Source organism: Epinephelus lanceolatus, chromosome 21 (genome assembly GCF_041903045.1).
Source record: "Epinephelus lanceolatus isolate andai-2023 chromosome 21, ASM4190304v1, whole genome shotgun sequence".
Classification (NCBI taxonomy): Eukaryota; Metazoa; Chordata; class Actinopteri; order Perciformes; family Serranidae; genus Epinephelus; species Epinephelus lanceolatus.
Window position 1 is genome coordinate 32375917 of NC_135754.1, and position 19148 is coordinate 32395064.

The window sequence follows — 19148 nt, forward strand, 5'->3', positions numbered from 1 at the left end:
AAGTTTTCTTATGAGAATTTGAGCCTTGACTTGATTCTTGAGACCCAACAGTGCCCTTTGAAAAACAACATGCAAATGCAATGTAGTGAAATGCAATGTGGCTGGCTCCAACGCTACAGTTAAAACAACGTGCTTATGTCACAAGTGCAAACACGCAATGTGCAGCCTGGTGAATCACAGTGCTGCAAAGTTAATATAGAACTAGCCTGGGACGGTGCAGCCCTCAGCCAAGGCCAAATGCCCCGTCTCACCATGTTAATGAAAGTGTAAAATAATTCATGTATGTAATTCAGATCCAGTCCAAACTTCAATGAGTTCTTCCTCGGCCCATGCTGCACCTTTTTACCAAGTTTCATGCAAATTGGCTCAGTAGTTTTTTTATAGTCCTGCAAACAAAGAAACAAATTGAAAACATGACCTCATGGGCAGAGGTAAAAAACAGCAGCATCCATCTTTATCAATTTAGTTACACATATCACTGCTGTATGATTGACCCTCCATGTTCACCATGGAGGCATGCAAGTAAGAAATGTACAAATTCAGCATAACACAGGGCGAGAGATCGATATACAAGGTAAGGTAAAACTTAAATGTCCTGGGGGGCAATTTGAGATATAGACAGTAGTCATAAGTAAAACAAAACACATAGAATCCAGAATCACACACTGTCAGGGGTAAATCATGGACGATTAGTGGTCACCGCTGGTTAAGATAAGTGATAGCAGACGGGACAAAGGACGATCTGTGACGCTTAGTGCTGCATTTAGGGAGGCAAAACCTCCGCCCTGATGGAAGCATCTGAAACCCAACATGGAGGGAATGTTGAGAGTCTGAGACAATAGACCGAACTTTAGAGGTGACCCTCTCTTCATACAGATGCTGGAGGTTATTGAATGTAACACCAGTGATCTTACAGCACAACTTGACCACTTTGTCCAACTTGTCATCGAAACTCCTCAACTTCCTTAAAAGGAACAGGCGTTGGTTTGCCTTCTTACAGATGCCGTCAGTGTTCAAGATTCAAAATTCAACCTGTCATCTAAGGGTGTTTTCACATATAGTCCTTTTTAAATGAACCTAACTCAGTCCTCTTAAAGTGCATCAAAAACTGGACCAACACAAAAGGGGCTCAGTTCTTCTTGTGTCCACAGTCAGTACATTTACATGCAGCTTGAGAGGATCGAGTTATTGGCTTAGTGTGGCTGAAACCGGACTTTTAAATGCGTCAGCTTAGTCCGACTGAAATTGGACTATCCGTAGCTCGACTAACACACCCAGATAATTCGATTGAGAATGGAAGTACTGCTGCATGTATCCACTCAGTCCGACTGGAGTGGGACTCAGCATTCTGCACATGCACCACCTTTTTTTTTCGCAAGCTTTCACCCGGAAGAAGGAGGAGACGACGTAGCAGCAGCAGATCAATATATAGCAGTGCAGTACCTCCCTGAAAAACAAACAAACAAACAAACACCATGGCGACTGAGAAGCAGAAGAAGTGCTTCTGGACGGACGAGGAAACTTCATGCTCCGACAGCTAGCTTCCTCTTCGGGTCAACCGGAACTAGTTCAATATGCACTGTATTAAAAAGGATACAGTCAGACGTACTTGGTCAGAAATTCGATTTTCCCTTCTGCATGTATACTCAGACAAGACGAGAAGTCCAACTTGATTCATTAGCCGAGCTATGAGCTTAGCTCACCAACTGCGTGCATGTAAACGTACTGATTGTCAGTTCATTAGAAAGAGGACTGCTGTAGACTGTTGCCGTTTGATGTATTCTACATTCCACATCTGGAGACGTGCAGTATCTTCCGTGGACCAAACTACTCCTGGTCCTGCGTTCTTGCAAGTGTTACAGGCCAACGTGGTTTCGCCTGTTTTTTCAAGCGTCCCAGTGCAACAGCATGTGATTTAGAGGGCTGAATACACGCCAAAGAGCAAAGCGAACCTGGAGCCCTTTGTGTTCACAAGACACAGGTTAAGTGAACCGCACTGTGGACTTGAAGCAGACTTGAAGCGAACCTCCCAAGGTGGTCTGAGTTCGGTTCGCTTCAGAGGGCTCTGAGTTCTCTTGGAGTGTTCACATATGTGCAAAACATGTTGAGTCACAGCTCAGAGTCCACTTAAGGCTAGCTCACATTACACGATTTCCACGCGGATTTTGCGTCGCGGAGACTATTGTAATCTTTTGAGAGTTCATACCTGGTGACGTGTGTTTCTGTCATCGGGAGTCTCGGCAACTTCATTACGACCTGTGTGTGCACACCAGAAGATTTCTCCACCGAGTCCTCGCCGACAGAGCCCCAGATACCGCGGTGACGTCACCAAACTGGATATTCAACCCAGTGTTGAATCAGATCTGCCTCCAGGGCCTGGGTCCAAACACAACGCGCTCCCCGTGATCCTGTGGACGCCGCCATTGTTGTCATTGCTTGCCGGCTTGTCAGTGTTGCCAGATCTTGGGAGAGAAACAAGCAACCAGTGCTATGGAAACAAGCCCAAAAGAAGCGACTCCACTTTAGAAACAAGCCCAAAAAAACGAAACCCAACTACCAATATTTGTAAGTGACTTTACAAAAAAACAAGCCCAAAGTCGCGGCTAATAAGCGAACCTGGCAACCCTGCGGCTTGTCCTCCTCACATTTCTTCCGTCCCTCTGCGTGCTGACGTGGGACGTATCCCGCCTCTCATTGGCTGATGCTCTTTGTCAGTCATGTCAGACTTCTCCAGTTTTCTAGCATGCCAGATATCCAGTCCCAGTCACAGACGAGGGGGCGACTTGCTCGTAGGCTTGTTCACACATGAGGACTCATCGTGGCAGACTATCTGCCGACTCACCTCCGACCCAAGGTGGCTCTCAAGATCCTTGAAAATTGTGTAATGTGAACTAGGCTTCAGAGGGCTGAAAAACACCCTTAGACAGTGCCCAGATACATTTTGTGGGTAAAGTATTCTTAATAGGATAGCTACACTAGTAAAGACAGACAAGCAGACAGATTCTGTTGTGTGAACCCATCTGGAGTCGTTTTGAGGAAATCCTTTGCAGAACTGTGAATTCCTGCGATCACTCTTCTGGAGGTGACAGCAGACGTTGTTAGGTAGACGTGTGAGTTGACACACGGAAGCGGCAGGAGGTTGAAAGATGCAGAGGATGAAGTAATGTGTGAAACACTGACAGCGAAGAATCTGTGCTATTTAGCAGATGGAGAGATAAACAAGCAGACAGACAGGCAGAGCGAGAAACAGACAGACAGACAAGACGACACACAAACAAAACATGAAGGGAAATAAATGGTGAAGCAGAGCAGCGAGGATGATACTGTGCTCTATACATGCTGCGTTGGTAGAGTTTAGATGTTAGACAACTTAGTCTGAGTCACACACCCACTTACTATTTCTGTCCTGCAGTGAGCTCTAGGTGTCTGTCCCACACACACACACACACACACACACACACACATGCACACACACACTGGATAATCCTAGAGCAGGGTGGGTAGGCGGGAGAAAGCTGATCTGTTTGTGTGAGCATCGGGCTGTGAAAGAGAGACAGGCAGTGTGTGGGTGTGTGTGTGCGTGTGTGTGTGTGTGTGTGCAGCACGGAGGGAGCGACAGAGAGTTGAAGGAAGTTGGAGAAAAGTTAGCTGAAGGTGTGAATCCTGCAAACTGGACTTTAGGCTGGATGAAGTGCTTTAAAGCAGGAGGTGAGTGGCGGCTCGGCCAGGAGGAGGTTTGGAGGCTGAAATGAGACGAGGGTCCCGGTGAATGGGCTGGAATGTGTCCAGATGGGGTCTGTAAAGTGCGAGGGGAGAAAGTTTGGAGGGGGGGAGGGGTGCTGTAGCAGCAGGGGATGAGGGGACAGGAGGGTGAGGCGGGGGTCTCCGGTGCTTTGTGGTCTGTGGAATGCCTTCCTTTTCTTTCCTCTGTTCGTCCCTCTGCCTGCATGCACTTGCTCCCCTCTCAGCCTTTTTAACTCCTCCTCTCCTGCCTTCGCTCTTTCAACCCTGCGGTCATCAGTTCATCATCTACAGTAACTCTAAGGGGAATAACATGCTGCTCACTGTTTTCCTGTAACGTATGTTTCAGTTTCTTTTTTTATGGCTTTAATGATCTGTTTGTGTTTGCTGTGTGTGAAGTGTTTTTATTTACTGGAAACGTCTTCTACATGAGTGTGTGGTCGGTCACTTTCTGTAGATGTAAACCACCAAACTAACCTGACGCATGAAGTTACTGACAGCAGCACTGTTTGTTGTTTGCAGGCTTTACTGTTAACATGTTTGTGTCATCTGGGCACTGGGACAAAAAGGCTTTAGTGGCAGCAGAGACGTTTGTTTGTGTGTTTTGTTGGACCACAGCTGAACTGGAAAACAGCCTCTGGCCAGAGGCTGCATTGATCTGTCTGTCTAAAAGAGCTGCTCTGTTATGGTCTGCACGCAGATGGAGAGTAGGCAAACATTTTACATTTGTATTCATACTGGTGCAGCGCTGGTTTAAAACATGCCTGGTCAGAACGGACCAACTGCTTGCACTGTGTGTTTCTGCTCGTACAAACAAGTTCAACACTCAAAACTGCACTTTCTTAGATTTATTATAATATTTACCTGAAAAATATTGAATTATCTTGCTAATCTAACTCAGTGTACCCTGAAATAGCTAATGAAATTTCCCAATTGGTTACAAATTCAGATTTCACTCACAAAATATAACAATTAAATTACTGTAAAACTACCGTAAATCAGTAGCCCGAGGTATTATTTGCTTGAATAACTAAAATCAGCAGGCTTATATTTGGGACAATTCCTTTCACACAAAACTGTTGCTCAGTAAACATGGGGACATACCATCAAATTGTTTATTTAAACCAGTATGAATATTACATGTAGAAAAATTAGGCTTCAGATAATATGTCAAATATTAATAATTCATTTGATCTAGCCCCGACAGACAGAGCATCAAAGAGAGAACAAGAGTTATGACACTTGTTTTACGACACCTCTTTATCCTGTTAAAACAATATTCACAACTTGAATTCATTTTGGTGAAAGATCTGTTTGATTCTTTTGATCTGAGGACCCTTTCAGAATAAAGGAATATGAATAACTTACAGGGTAATCAAAGAATGGACACATCATTTGACTTTATGACTTTTAGAGGTAGAGAGTCACCACTTGTTCTTTCGTCATGGCGGTAAATCTGAATGAATTATGCTTTGGCGCTCATGGTTTTAGAAAATTAACTGAACGATTAAATTATGGAGAATCTAACCAAGCTAACAGCTAACTAATGTTAGCTCAAGTGAGTAGCCAACAACCTGTTTTACACATCCAAAGAACTTCTCTAAAAATGAACTACTTATTACAAGACCAGGCCTCTATTTGAGACAGGCCTTTATTTGTCAAATTGTGTAGCTACACCGGGCTAGTAAAAGGGACTGCGCGTTTAATTGAAGTTTCACGGTATGATGCATTATTATTTATTAAATTATCTAGCATTATATTAGAATTAAAAGCTCAACATTGAACAGAGGTTAAGTAAATTTAAGCACATTACTGATATGCCTCTCTTTTCCTCCTCACTTTAAAGGAATACTTCACTGATTTTCAACCAGCTTTGTATCGTAACAGTGTGGGTAGTATGTGTAAATGACCTGTGGTAAACTGCCCTCCGTTTAACTTGTACCTAGATCTCGTTGATCGTCTCCAAGCGAAACTTCGCCAGTTGATGCACATGATGCAAACCTTGTTGCTCGAACTACAGGCTGCATTTCTACATTTTTGTATCACCAACACGGACACGAAGAGTATAGAAGTGGATCAGGAGACAGACCCGCCCCTCTTTCTCTCTCTCTCAAATGCAGACCAAACTCAAGTCAAACCTAAAACTAAGCAGCATTTATCAAATATAAACTGAGATTCTGGCACTGTGTCCCCTATTTCCCAACTCAGATCTTTTCGGAAACATGTTTTAGCACCATTTAACTGTAATATGAGACGTGACCCACCAGCGTTCTGGCAGTTGTAGGATTTCTGCCTCTTGAGAAAAAGCAAAGCGAGTGCCATAGAACTTTCTGAGTTTCCTCTGGTCATGTGGCACCAGTTTCAAAACAGTTTGCGTCTTTCTCCTGCATAGACAGCCCAGGTTTATGAAAACAACGTCAAATATTTCAAGTAAAAATTTGAATGTAGGACGAGACACAGACGAGTTTTGCTTCAGGACAAAAAAAAGTACTTCCTCTACCACTGCCAATAATCAACCAACATTCCCAGTTAGAGAAAGAGTAAAAGTCAAGCACAATGGCGTCTGCCCGGGGCCCCCAAAATACTAAATCCACCTGTGAAAAACACACACCAGTCACGGCTACTTGAGGTCAGAAACACAGTTAAAAATACACTTAACAGATGTATTAATTTCCGTACTTCGATGTTACCACCGCAGTTATAAAGTAGAGCATGGATTAATCAGCAGAGGTTGGCCCTGTGTTGCCAACGGTAACGTTAATGGTGTTATCACCATGGTTAAAGTAGAGTGTGTATTAAATTAGCGGTAGAATGGCAAACAAAAACACACCCAAGTCACGGCTACTCGTGGTCAGAAACACCAGTGTTTTAGCCACAAGAGCTGTTTGCTCGTTTATTCAAATTTTATTAATATTGAACGTGTCTTATATCCAAATTGCACCGTATTCGACACTGCACCTCTTCGGGTCCCCAGGAATACACCCGCCAAGTGTGAAGTAGATCAGATGAATGGTTCTTGAGATACTGGAAGGACAGACAGATTCCCTGCTTTGTAGTTAGATAATCACTGGTTTTAAACTGGTCACACACACCAGAGAGAAGCAGATATTCGTAAAAAGATGTAAAGACAATACATCACGTTCTTTCTGTGACCTTTCTTCATCCCTGTGTGTTTCCGTCCGGCAGGTGACGATGCGATGACGGGGGACACAGACAAATATCTGGCCCCCCAGGACCTGCGGGAGCTGGGGGACGACTCGCTCCCTCAGGAGGGCTACATGGGCTTCAGCGTCGGTGCGCGGTCACAGAGGTAAGAGAGGCACACCATGACACGTCAATATCATGACTGTTTATATGTTTGTTAAGGTAGTTGCTGTAGTGTTGACATTGTTGATGTGTAAAGGCCCGGTCACACCAACGTTTCAAACTGCAAAATTTCTGGTGAACTTTGACACTCAGATTCACACCTTGACAAATAGCAACCGTCCTGACAGTTGTAGCCAACAGAGACACAAAGAATCCACAGTAGACGGAGCTGCTGTAGCTTGTTAGTTTTGCTCCACCGTCACGGGCGAATCCAAAATGAATGGATTGCAGCTGCAGATAGCTCCATGAATTGCACATCACTTTCAACACCTGTCTCCCCGGCTCAAGGTCCCACAGAAGGTATTGCTCTGATGTTATTACAGCTCATTACTGCCTGTCTCTGGTGTGACTGCGTCTGTAAAACACAGATCAGGTGGTTGAAGGATTCCTCATTAAAATCGTGTAAAGTAAATGATGCAGCGCAAAACAGGAAGTTGTCACCTGCTTTTTTAAATTAAAAAAAAAAAGAGAAAACCTTGACCAAAAAAAGCAAAGTGTAATCTTTGACAGGAAGCAGCAGCGTATATGGAGACTGTCAAAGCTTAATCATGTTGTTTCCAGCTTATAAGTGACATCGTAACAAAAATCTTTTAAAATATTCTGTTAATGTCTTTTGTTTTAAATCCAGGCTTCACGTTATTCTGACCCCCGACACACAGATTTTCCTCACACCACCAGGAGGTCATAGTTCGCTCTCTGTGGCTGTTGAACTTTTTCGCTCACACAAAAATATTGACACTTGTGCAAGCGGCTGCAGAGGGAGGGGTTATTGAATATCTGAGCAGTGACACACACGGACATTGAGCCACAGGAAATTAGAAACATGTTCGATTTCATGGCCCTGAGCCCTGGGTTACATCAACACACTCTGTTTGAGTGGGGTGGGATGTGTGTGTGTGTGTGTGTGTGTGTTTGTGTGTGTGTGTGTGTGTGTGTGTGTGTGTGAATTGATTTAACAAATTGTGCTGTAGGAGGGGGTTCACATCTCTTCCAGTTCAGTCAGTTTAGGAAGTGAATTATCTATGTTGTATTTATGTCATGTATGTCTGTTTTTCAGTTATAAAACTCTTTAACATGTTACTTCATTTTCCTTTTGAACATCACAAAAAGTAAAACATGCATATCCAATATAAAGTTGTGATGTGGGACAAGCCGCCCGGTCCAGAGGCAGTTAAAAGACCATTTTAATGTTTTATTTAAATGTTATTCGCAATATTCCTATTGCTCAAAATACTACAGTACCCATGTGCCTCAGCTGCTGTTGCTATGGCAAAGACAGTGAATGTGAATAAGAGACTCAGACAATTCAGATCATTTCATGCCTAGTGAATTCAGCAAGCACTGAGTTTCATTTAGGACTATGACTGGATGTTTCTTACAGAAAGGCTTCTTGGGAGTTGTAGTCAAGTTTTCACCTTAATAGCGGGATTTATACTTTTGCGTCGACACAGAGCCTACGCCGTAGCCTGACGTGCACCTCCCCACGTCAGGCCGACGCAGACTTCCTGTCTGTTTCTGTAAGCTGAAACCATTTCCCTCAGTGGAAACAACTTACTTTAATTTCACAGATAAGAAACAATAAATTGTGAAGACAATAAAGCCTCCACAAAAATAACATTTTCAGTCTTGTGTATGATTTATCCTGGCTTCATATGAGCAGAGGAAATCTCTGCTAGCCACTAGGCTAATTTATACAATGTAAAATGCCATAGGCTTGTACTAATAGAGTGTGCCAGTAAACCCGGAACTCCGTTAGCGCTTTTAGCACTTCCGGTTCTCTCGTCTAAAAGTCAATACATTTTTTGAATGGGATTTTGGTAAAATGCCTCAAATAAGGTCTGTGGTTAACAAAAGCTTAAGCGAGTTTCAGGTTTTTTTCTGCGACATAAAACACGTCAGTAAATACCCTACTTGTGAATTTTGAAGCTTTTACATGTCGTAAAAAAGGCGGTTGCTAACAAGTTGCTCAATACAACTACAAACTCTGTCGGGGACATTAAACGTCATCACCCCCGAACAGGCGAGAGTGCTGGCAGTCCGCCATTACAGCTTCTTATTTAGCTTAAACAGTCCGATTTCCCCATTACACAATGTTTTTAAAATAAAGCGGCCGAAGTCAGTTGAAAGCTTAGTGGCGGTGACGTCAAGAGTCATGTGACCTTGGAGTAGTCATGTAGTCCGTTAAAGCCTAACGTTAGCTTTTTACTTCTGGCGATCGCATTTAAGCTTCAAATGCGGTATGAAAGGTGTTCATATGTGAAGATTATCTCGCTGAACAAAACCTGTAAGTATCATAAACTTGTGTTAGCCACCACGGAGCTTATTTTCTGACATAATCCAAAACGCAATGCAAAAATCACATTTACTTTCTCTTCCGGGAACCAGCGCTATGCTAAACTTCCAGGTTTTGACGTCAGCCCTGGCACACTCTATAACGTTAGCATGTTGTATTTGTTTGTAAAAACGTGTTTAGTATAAGACAATTGTTTTGTCAGTGAACCTTGTGAGTTGTAATGGAGCCGGATTTTGTAACGTTACCTTTGTTAAATGTTGCTGTTGTCCCTGGCTTCATATGAGTAGAGAAACTGTTCGCTAGCTGCTAGGCTAATTTATACAATGTAAAATGCCATAGGCTTGTGCTAATAACGTTAGCATGTTGTATTTGTGGGGAAAATGTGTCCAGATAAAGACAAGTGTTTGTCTGTGAATGCTGCGAGTTATAGTGAAGCTGATTTGTGTACTTGTGTTTGAAACTGTCTCTATTAAGCCATGTTTAATGTGTGTTTTGAATCAGCTAAACTTTATAGTACTGCCGCGGACTAGTGTTTTGGAGGTGTAACTGCAAATCCTCACAACGGCGTATGCCTCATGCGTAGGGTACGGCGTAGGCTCTGCATCAAGCTGACACAAGTATTAATCCACCTTAAGGCCGCACTAATCAACATTTTTAAGGCAAAAGACTGTCATGTGAAGGAGGATGCTCATAATGATGAACCCACAAACCTGACTCAGCAATTTCTTTTGCTCATTGTGTCAGTTTTCAAGTCAGTCAGTCAGACACAAAGTCAGTCAGTTAGACAGTTAGACAGACAGACAGTCAGTTAGACAGTTAGACAGACAGACAGACAGACAGTCAGCATCTGGCAGCATCATTCTTCCAGCCTGGCTTTTCTCCTCTCTGCATCTGTCTCTCCACTCCTCTGTTTGTTCATGATCTTTTATTCTCTCCTCATGTCCGTTCTTAATGTTAGTCCCAAAGTCAGGTAAGGCTGAAGGCATGAAGAGGCCTCCCCCACTACCTCCCCCACCCCACCCATTCCACCCCTCTCCCTCCCCCGACACCCCAGACTCCAGTCGCTGCTCTGTGGTCCAGTGTGATACATATGTACTGTGTATGTTTGACTACTAACTGTGGTTTTTACCTTATGTTTTTAACACTAATGTGTGTCGACATCAGGCGCTGTGTCGTTCACGTGTGTGTGTGTGTGTGTGTGTGTGTGTGTGTGGTCTTACTCTCAGCTGAAAACAGTTCTGCTGTGTTTCCCTGCTTGTAAGAGACGAGCCTGTTGTGTTTGCTTCCGTGTTTGACTGTGATGGTGACCGTACCATTAACGCCTGGGTCTTTGTGGGTTAGCCACAAAGGTGGAGCTTTGCATCATTTTGGTTTCTGTGTGGAGAACTCCTTCATCGAGCTTCCAGGGACCTGAACTGATGTCATCTTCATCAGTTTAGAGTCATGTAATGGACAGTGCAGAATAATCTCACTGTTATTCCTCAGATAGGTGTGTACACGTCAGACAAACATGTACGTTTACGACCATTAAAACTGCTTTAATGGTAGGGCTGCGCAGTTAATCCAAATATTATTAAAATGGCAACATGGCCAAGTTAAATATGCACATCACAGGAGCTGCATTTTTTTTGAAAAAGGTCAAATGTGTCACAACATACTGTTATAAATGAAGCGTTGTGGCACTACAGAGACGTCCCATCCCTCAAATCAGATGTAAGGTAACATTCTTATTTGATACAGACCCCAACAAAATCAGAATCAGTCAGAAATACTTTATTGATCCCAGAGGGGAAATTGTGATTCGTTACAGTCGCTCTGGTGTGAAGAAAAGAAGTAAGAATAAGAGTGTGAAGTGGAATAATATGTAATATGAAAATATAAACAAATAAAATAAATAAAAAATAAAATGTGCATTTTGCTACAGTGTTAAACATTAGTGCTGAAGATATTGAAAATATTAAAATATATATCGTCAGTGCGCTGAGGCTGTAAGTGTGAAAATTTAACTATAATATATACATCAATAGAATAAACAAGAATAGAATTAGAGTAAACATAAGAAATATGCACAGTTATGTGCTTTGTATGGTGAATAAATACATACATACAAGAGGTGTTGCTGAGGATAATGTGTATTGAAAAATAAAGCACATTTGAAAAGATATTTCATTAGAGTTTTTAAAATATCTTTAGTGAAAGATAAAATCCATTCCCACTAAAATCATTATCATATCATATTGCAATATGATTTTTTTTTATTGGCAATTTCTTTTTTTTTAACTTTACTTTACATATACTTTAAGAAATGACACCATATATTTATTTGAAAATAAGTTAATCAAACAGCAGGATTTGTTTCATGTTTTGCCAATTATCTTTTCAGAGAACCGCCTTTTTTGCACATAACAGACGTACAACACAAACCTCTTTGCAGTCTCATAGATGTATTACAGCTGTGTAATAGCAACAATCCAGCGATACGATATTTATCACAATACAGATGATACAATTCAATCTATTGCAATTTTTTTAAATCTGCATTTAGGAGTTAGCGACCAGTTATGACTCTCCATGTTTCACAGGCCTGTGTTCTTAGTGTGTACAGTAGCGATATGTTCTGATGTTGGAGCGAAAGAGTCAAATGGCAGCACAGTTGTCTTGCAGTTTAAACACAACACAAACTCCCATGAATCTTTGCAAGTAAATTATTGATTGAAAATTGATAGTATTTTTGAGATTCATTGTAGTCTCACAAAACATAGTATGGCAATACACAAGTGCATCGATATTTTCTTACACGCTTAAAAGACATATGAGTGTCCACTATCTTTTAGATCCCTACCATTACTTTCAATGGTCATATGTATTGTATCTTGGTTGCACCCATGGTTGCAGTTTATTTTTTTTAAATCTCATTATCTCCGGATCATTTGTGGGAGATTTAAAATGCCTGAATGAAAACAAATCAAACAAATTAAGTTCTTATATATTTTTCCTTTCTATGTATGCATCAACTGCGTCATCGTTAAAAAAGAAACGTTTGTTAAAAGGGAAGTTATTTAGCTTTTTGTCTTTAATAACAAAATGAATGTAAATGCCACATTAAAATCATTTTAGTGATATCCAGGAGAGAGCAGTGTGGACCTGCCAAAACCAAATACAAAGCAGTGTCATTAGTTCATGAGGAGGTGTAAAGGAGCTTTTTCTTTTTTGAAATGGAAACAGGAAATGAAAAACAGTCAGCCGTCCAATCATAGTTCGGGGGTGGGGCCAAGCTTATTCAATTCAGTTCAGTTTTATTATTGCCTCAGAGGGCTTTACAGCATACGACATCCCTCTGTCCTTAGGGCCCTCACAGCGGATAAGGAAAAACTCCCCAAAAATCATAGCTGACGTGAGTTTATGTTTTAATCCAGGCGTTTTAAATCTTCCATAACAATTGAATCTGTTTTCTTTTCTCAAAAATTAACAACAATAAAAGCTGGTTCATGGATTTACATTCCAATGTGAAGCTTTGGCTTTAGTCTTGACCTTAAATGGGGAGGACAGATTTGAATGACATGATAAAATTGTTTCTTGAACTCAAGATAATGAGACAACAGGATTATTACCTCATCACCTTGAAAACACCACCTTTTGTTTTCTCAAGATAATAAATTATTTTATTACCCCAAGATAGCAAAATACTTTTGTAATCTTGAGGAAAAAACGTTTTTAAAAAATATAAATTGCAATCGTGGCCTCTCTCAGCTTCCATCTCAGCACAAGAGTCGTGTTTTGCCTCTGAGCACAGGCTAATTGGTTCCTATCGGTTGACTTGTGTAGAGCAAACAGCGCTGTTGTAATTGTGGTCTGAGACGTTGCAGGCAAACATTCATCACATGTCATCGCTCAGGAATGCTCTTTATTTGCCTCATAAACGTCTCCATGAAAGCCCCATCACAAACAACATCACAGCGTGGCGTCACTGACAAACGTATTGGGACAGAAACGTAAACAATCGACTTTTTTTTTTTGCGAGATGAAATTACAGCAGCTAATTATCTGCAAATTTATCAACATGACTCCCAGTACAAGCTTCCTGTCCTAGTACTGTGTCCATTGTCCATCATACAGTAACTACTGCTTCTCTCAGGCTGTGAGGGCATCTGAACCGTGTGCTGGCATGGTGTGAATAGCTCGGTCGCTGAGACTGAGGAGGCTAAAAGAGCTGTAACAGTCAGAAAAGGTGTAGATAATGTAGTGAGTGTACACCCCCATGATTTGTTTGCACTGTTCATCCATCATTTAAGAGATATTATTTGGATAATCAGCAGACACTGACGACTGCATCTGCATCCACAGTTTAGCTTGTTTTTTGTTGCCCCGACACATTAGTATCCTCCGCACAGCGATCACTCCTCTCCAGCTCTGGTTTTTGTTTTGGAGACACTTGAATCCCCTCTTCAGGAGCGTTCTTTCTTTCCCTGTGGTTGTTGTTGTCACTGGTGGCATACAGTCAGGTTCCTGGAAGCTGCATGCATTTAATGTGTTTATGTTTGTTTTTTCTGTTCACTTTCATACCCCCCCTTTACACCCCTCCCCCTCCCAACTCCTCCTCCTCTTCCTCCTCCTCACCTCCCCTCTCCATCATTGTGACTGTTGTCTTGGTAATCCGTGACTACTACGGCAACCACACCAAGCCTCCGTTCCTTCAGTTCTGATAGGTCCAACACGCTGAACCGGAGCTCGTTCACGCGGGACAGCATGATGATCGAAGAGATGCTGGCGCCCAATAAGGAAGTGGTGCGTACTCTTTTTGTTTTGCTGGCTTCTGTCTCTGTTTCTCACGTCTCTGTCAATCAGTAATCCACAGGTCATTAACTCCACAGGAGGCATAGTTCTGTCTCCAAATGTGCCAAGCTGTCCTGGTGCTGTGCCAAAAGTCTGGCTGTCCACCAATCCTCTTACACCTGAGATGGTGTTGACTTAAAGACGACCAATCCCGTTACATTTTACTGAAAGGGGAAATGAGATTAGGGGTTATTGCTGAGATCTAAGAGGGATTACCATGATGGCCCACTTACTTTAAAGGTGCAGCGAGGTGGCACTTCAGGTAAAGTTGTTACTTTACCTAAGAAGCCAAAGACTACATGATCTGACTTTAGACGACTTTTACCTCCTCGTGAATCAGAGTTTTAATGACGTAACAAAGATTATTTTAGCTCGGAACGTTTTTTAAAGCTTCACAATAGAAATTAATTTGTTCTCTTCGTCTTATCAACTCATGATTCAAAATAGAAGGTTTTGCTGAAGCCACTCGTTGAGGTAGGTGTGGTAGTTTCTAACGCCTCGTTTCCACTTACGTATGTGTACGGAGACGATGCAACAGGAAGTCCATTCATTCCTATGGGCATCTTAGGGTGCTGTCACACCTGCCCTGTTTGGTTTGGTTCAATCGAACTGAAGTTCATTTCCCCCCTCAGTGCGGTTCGTTTGGGCAGGTGTGAACACAGCAATCACACTCTTTCATACAGTCTCTCTGAAATCCACCGCAAAAGTAAAAAATTTTAATGTACTTGAGGCAAAGTCCGGTCTGAAATATTACAGAGAGTTTCGCAGGCACATCGGGTATCATGGAGGCTGCTTTCAGACCTAGAGTTGTCTCCTTTGGTCTAAATCATGGACTTATTTTGTTCCAAAGTTGTATAATTGCCTAGAGTTGGTTCGTGTTCTCACGGCAGCATTTACAAGAGGACCAGATCAAATGCCTTGTGTGAGAAAGCTGCTCTTGATTGGTCAGAATTTCCACATGGGAAAAATCCAGGAAGTAAAGCAAACGTTGAAGAAGAGTACACTTGCAAGATAAATGTGACACTTTCTAATGTCACAATGGAGGGACAACTACGCAGGTTGATTTTAGCGCTGCTCATCGTGGACTATATTGCTGTCATTGTTCATTTTAGTCAAACCATACAGTTTGAAAACGAGGCGCGGCTCCAACTAGAAAACAATGTTTTGATGCATTGGATGTGCTGAATGTGCATATTAAGGCAGTACAGGAGGAGGTGCACATTAATAATCCTCCAGGACTGTAACATGCTCATGTTTACCTCTTCGAGAATGTCGGCTGGCTGGTTATAAATTAACTCTGGTGCAGTTCGTTTGTGGTGATAACATGTCCCGACTTGGATCTGAACCAACTGCAGTTACATGACACATTGTTTGGGTTAAACATGAGCATGTTACAGTCTATCTAGCTTTAAAAAACAAAAATGTATCCAGCATTAGAGGCACAAAACAAGATCAACTGTGTGTACAGATTGGGCTGCGTATTGTTAGAAAATGTGCAATGTCATTGCCAAAATTATACCATGGTTTTGCGGCTGATACTGAAACTAAACATTTTTTGGTTGTAAAACGGGTGCTGCAGCTTTTTAAGTATTGAACTTATAGTGTCAAAATAGGTGCAGCAGAGGCCGAGATATTCTCATTTGCAGGCCCTTAAAGAGATCCAAGAAATCCAAAACTATTTCCAGAAACGCTGTATCCTACACTTCCCATACTGCATCTCAATAAGGTCTTTGTTGCCCATGAATCCAACTGTAGACAGCTCCTCCAGAGTCACATAAGTCAGTTTTAGGGGAACTGTGACTGGTAAATGAAGCTTCATATGTAAAATAGGTGGCATGCCCCTTTAAGCTCGACCATGAAAACTTCTGAGAAATGAAGACATTAAAACATTCTCAGTTTGAAAGCAATGAGACAGAGAACTTTGAACCTTTGTGAGTAGGAGCCTGAAAACGCTGTAATATGCATGTTATTTTTTGCCTTCGAATTTAACAGACAGTGTGACTACACACAGTAATGTGCAGAGTGTAACATGATGATCTGATCTGTGAATGTAGCAGCTGCTGAATAACAGCTCGTCTCCTCTCACGCTGCTGCAGATGCTCTGTAAGGAAAGGTCTTTCATTGTAGAGCATCACAATAAGGTAGATGTTCAAGTTGTCATGTGCATGTCAGAATATGTCTTTCAGACGCTATCATCATTTGTTATATGTGGTGTAATATTTTTTTTTCTGATTGGTAATGTCATCATCAGTTATGTTCAGTTGGTGCCATGCACCAATTATTTTAGAGCATGTGTACAGTTTATTCATCTGTTTGTATTCATTGTTATGAAATGACCGTTCTTTATCCATGAATAAGTAGAGACATGACCACCACATCACAACTGGATTCCTTCTTTATTAATTGTGGGTTTAATGAGATTTTATTTCACAACACTGCGTGGACAGTGTCAGTATTTTAATTGTTTTGCTCTCATGAACTCACTAAACTCACTGCCCATGAAGCCAATTTAAAACACAAGTGTTGATTTAAATGTTGTCACGTGTGATGACCTTTGATTTTTTATGTTAAGAATACAGAATTATTCTCGTGTAAGCAAACTTAACAAATTAACGTATCAGAGCCTCTCCAGAGTAGAAATATTGCATCTACATCATTAAATGTATGACCATGTGATCCTCCAACAGACGCCAGACCTTAGTATGATCAAACAGTGATTGCATTTATTTACTGTTTACAAGCATTCTGTTTTAGGGTATCTGATGTTGGTTTCTGTCTGTTACCATTCTTAAACAGAACGAGTAGTGATCAGATCATCATCCCAGAGGACGTGTAACTTAAGCTAGAAAGTTACTGCCTTGTTACTGCCTCTGTCATCGTTAACTGCTGGACCTTGAAGGGACAGTTCAGTCCCCAAATCAAAAATACATATTTTAACTTTTTCCTCTGATTGTTTTGGTGTGAGTTGTCGAGTGTTGGAGATATCGGCCGTAGAGATGTCCAACTTCTCTCCACTGTAATGGAATAAGATGGCACTCAGCTTGTGGTGCTCAAAGTGCCAAACAAATACTTAAGTCAGAGAAAACTTTATTTACATTTGCAGTATTATATTTGGCACTATGGCTCTGTTCTGGGGCCTCTCTGTCTTTCCTAGGCCAACACAGAAAGCCTAAGGCAAAGAGAGCACACCTCCCTGCCCTTCCACACGCAAACGAGGAAAGCCTAAGGCGGAAAGAGCACACCTCCCTGCCCTTCCACACGCAAACGAGGAAAGCCTGAGGCAGAGAGAGCAAACCACCCTGCCCTTCCATGCACCTACATAGAAAGTCTAAGGCAAAGAGAGCAGCATCCCCTTAGTTAAGGACATCAGGATTGTCAGACTTTAGAGGGTTGTCTTGTTGGAGGTAATATCTCTAAAGGACACTGATGTTATGAGTTCAGACTCCACCAACACAGACTGCATTCTCTTCATTTTCCTTTTTTCCTTGGTTATTCAGATGCATGGCTTCATGACAAAAGCTGTGATCTAATTGTTCTCACATTATCATTTCTCTTCTTCCTCCTTGTGTGTATACAAGATGCACTCACTCACACACACTCATTGATTCAATGACCTTTTTGTCTTTCCGGCAGCATTTGGCCGTGGCTAAGGACTTTGACAACGACTCCCTGAGGAGGTACAGCTGGACTGCAGATGCACTGGATAATGTCAACCTAGTCTCTTCACCAATACACTCCGGGTAAGCACCTCCTAAAAGGATGAGCAGAGTGAGGAAAGAAGGATACAAGACATGTGCTCGTCTTTGTCTCCACCTACCTGTTATGTATTCTCTGTCTGTCTTCCTTTCTCATTTTCTTTCCCCCTCGAGAAAACTGCTCCAACCTGCAGCGGTTTCTCTTCACCCTCTCTGACTGTCTGTTCTTGATTGTAAGGCTAATGTTAGCTGAAGTTACACTTCCTTCATTTCCGTGAGTGTAAAATTACACAGTGCCAGACCTGTAAAAGGATATACTCAGAAACTGATGAGACGTGGCTCTAGTTTTTCTCTGTTTAACAATCCAAAAATCTGACCAACCAGTGCTGACCTGATGCTGCAGGTTGGTAAATCATTGGAAACAACAGAGTCACAACGAAATGCGGAAATGAAGGAGCTGTAATTTAAAGCAAAAGTTTGACACTGTGGGAAATACGCTAATTTGCTCTCTGGCTAAGAGTTGATTGAGATGATTGATTTCTCTCTCATGTCTGTCTGGTAAATAAAATTAAGACAAAAAAATGAAGCTACAGTCAGAAGATGGTTAGCTTAGCTTAGCTTAGCTTAGCTTATCACAAAGACTCAAAGCGGGGAAACAGCTAGCCTCACTCTTTCCAGCCACACCTCTAAAACTCTCAAAATAACCTGTTACAAAAATGAATGTGTAAAAACAACAATTCCAGTCTTGGTGCTAAGCTAAGCTAACGTGCTCCTAGCTGCATGGGTGTGGGAGGGTGAGTAATTCAGCACCCCCTATTGAAAAAGGGTGGAACAACACAGTCTGTAAATAGTTGGCTGTTTTACTACAACTCGTGGGCTATCTGAACATTTTTAAGCATATAAGCTGCCAGACAGTTTAATTAATTTCCCAGACCTGACGTGACCATGTCATCACGTCAGGTGAGGTCACAGCACAAGGGTTGGGATCAAGTTAATTAGCGGTAGCAGGAGCGAATCAATAGTGCGGACAGGCTGGGAAAGACCTGAGCATTGCCAGGATTGTTTCTGAGCTGCTTTTTAGATCCATAACGTCAGCCTTGGACTCGAGGGACTTCCACCATCAGGATGGCGTTGTATGGCCGACAATGACGAAGCAGATGTACGATTTGCCCAGGGGACATGAGAGGCCTCAGGGAAGAGACAACTGGATGTCTAACACC

The 19148-nt window shown here is 42.0% G+C and overlaps 1 protein-coding gene across 50 annotated transcripts in view; it reads left to right on the forward strand.

Moving 5' to 3' along the window:
- Positions 1-19148, forward strand: part of LOC117246674 (ankyrin-3-like) — a 235944-nt gene that overhangs the window by 163862 nt on the left and 52934 nt on the right. For 31 of the 50 annotated variants that reach the window (XM_078163060.1, XM_078163045.1, XM_078163061.1 and 28 more), the window contains 4 exons: positions 6928-7051; positions 14083-14185; positions 16330-16374; positions 17867-17973. In XM_078163060.1, coding sequence (XP_078019186.1) covers positions 6928-7051; positions 14083-14185; positions 16330-16374; positions 17867-17973 — 379 coding nt within the window. Of the gene's footprint in view, positions 1-3530; positions 3709-6927; positions 7052-14082; positions 14186-16329; positions 16375-17866; positions 17974-19148 lie in introns of those variants that run through there. The other 19 variants (XM_078163049.1, XM_078163076.1, XM_078163079.1 and 16 more) reach the window with 3 other exon arrangements.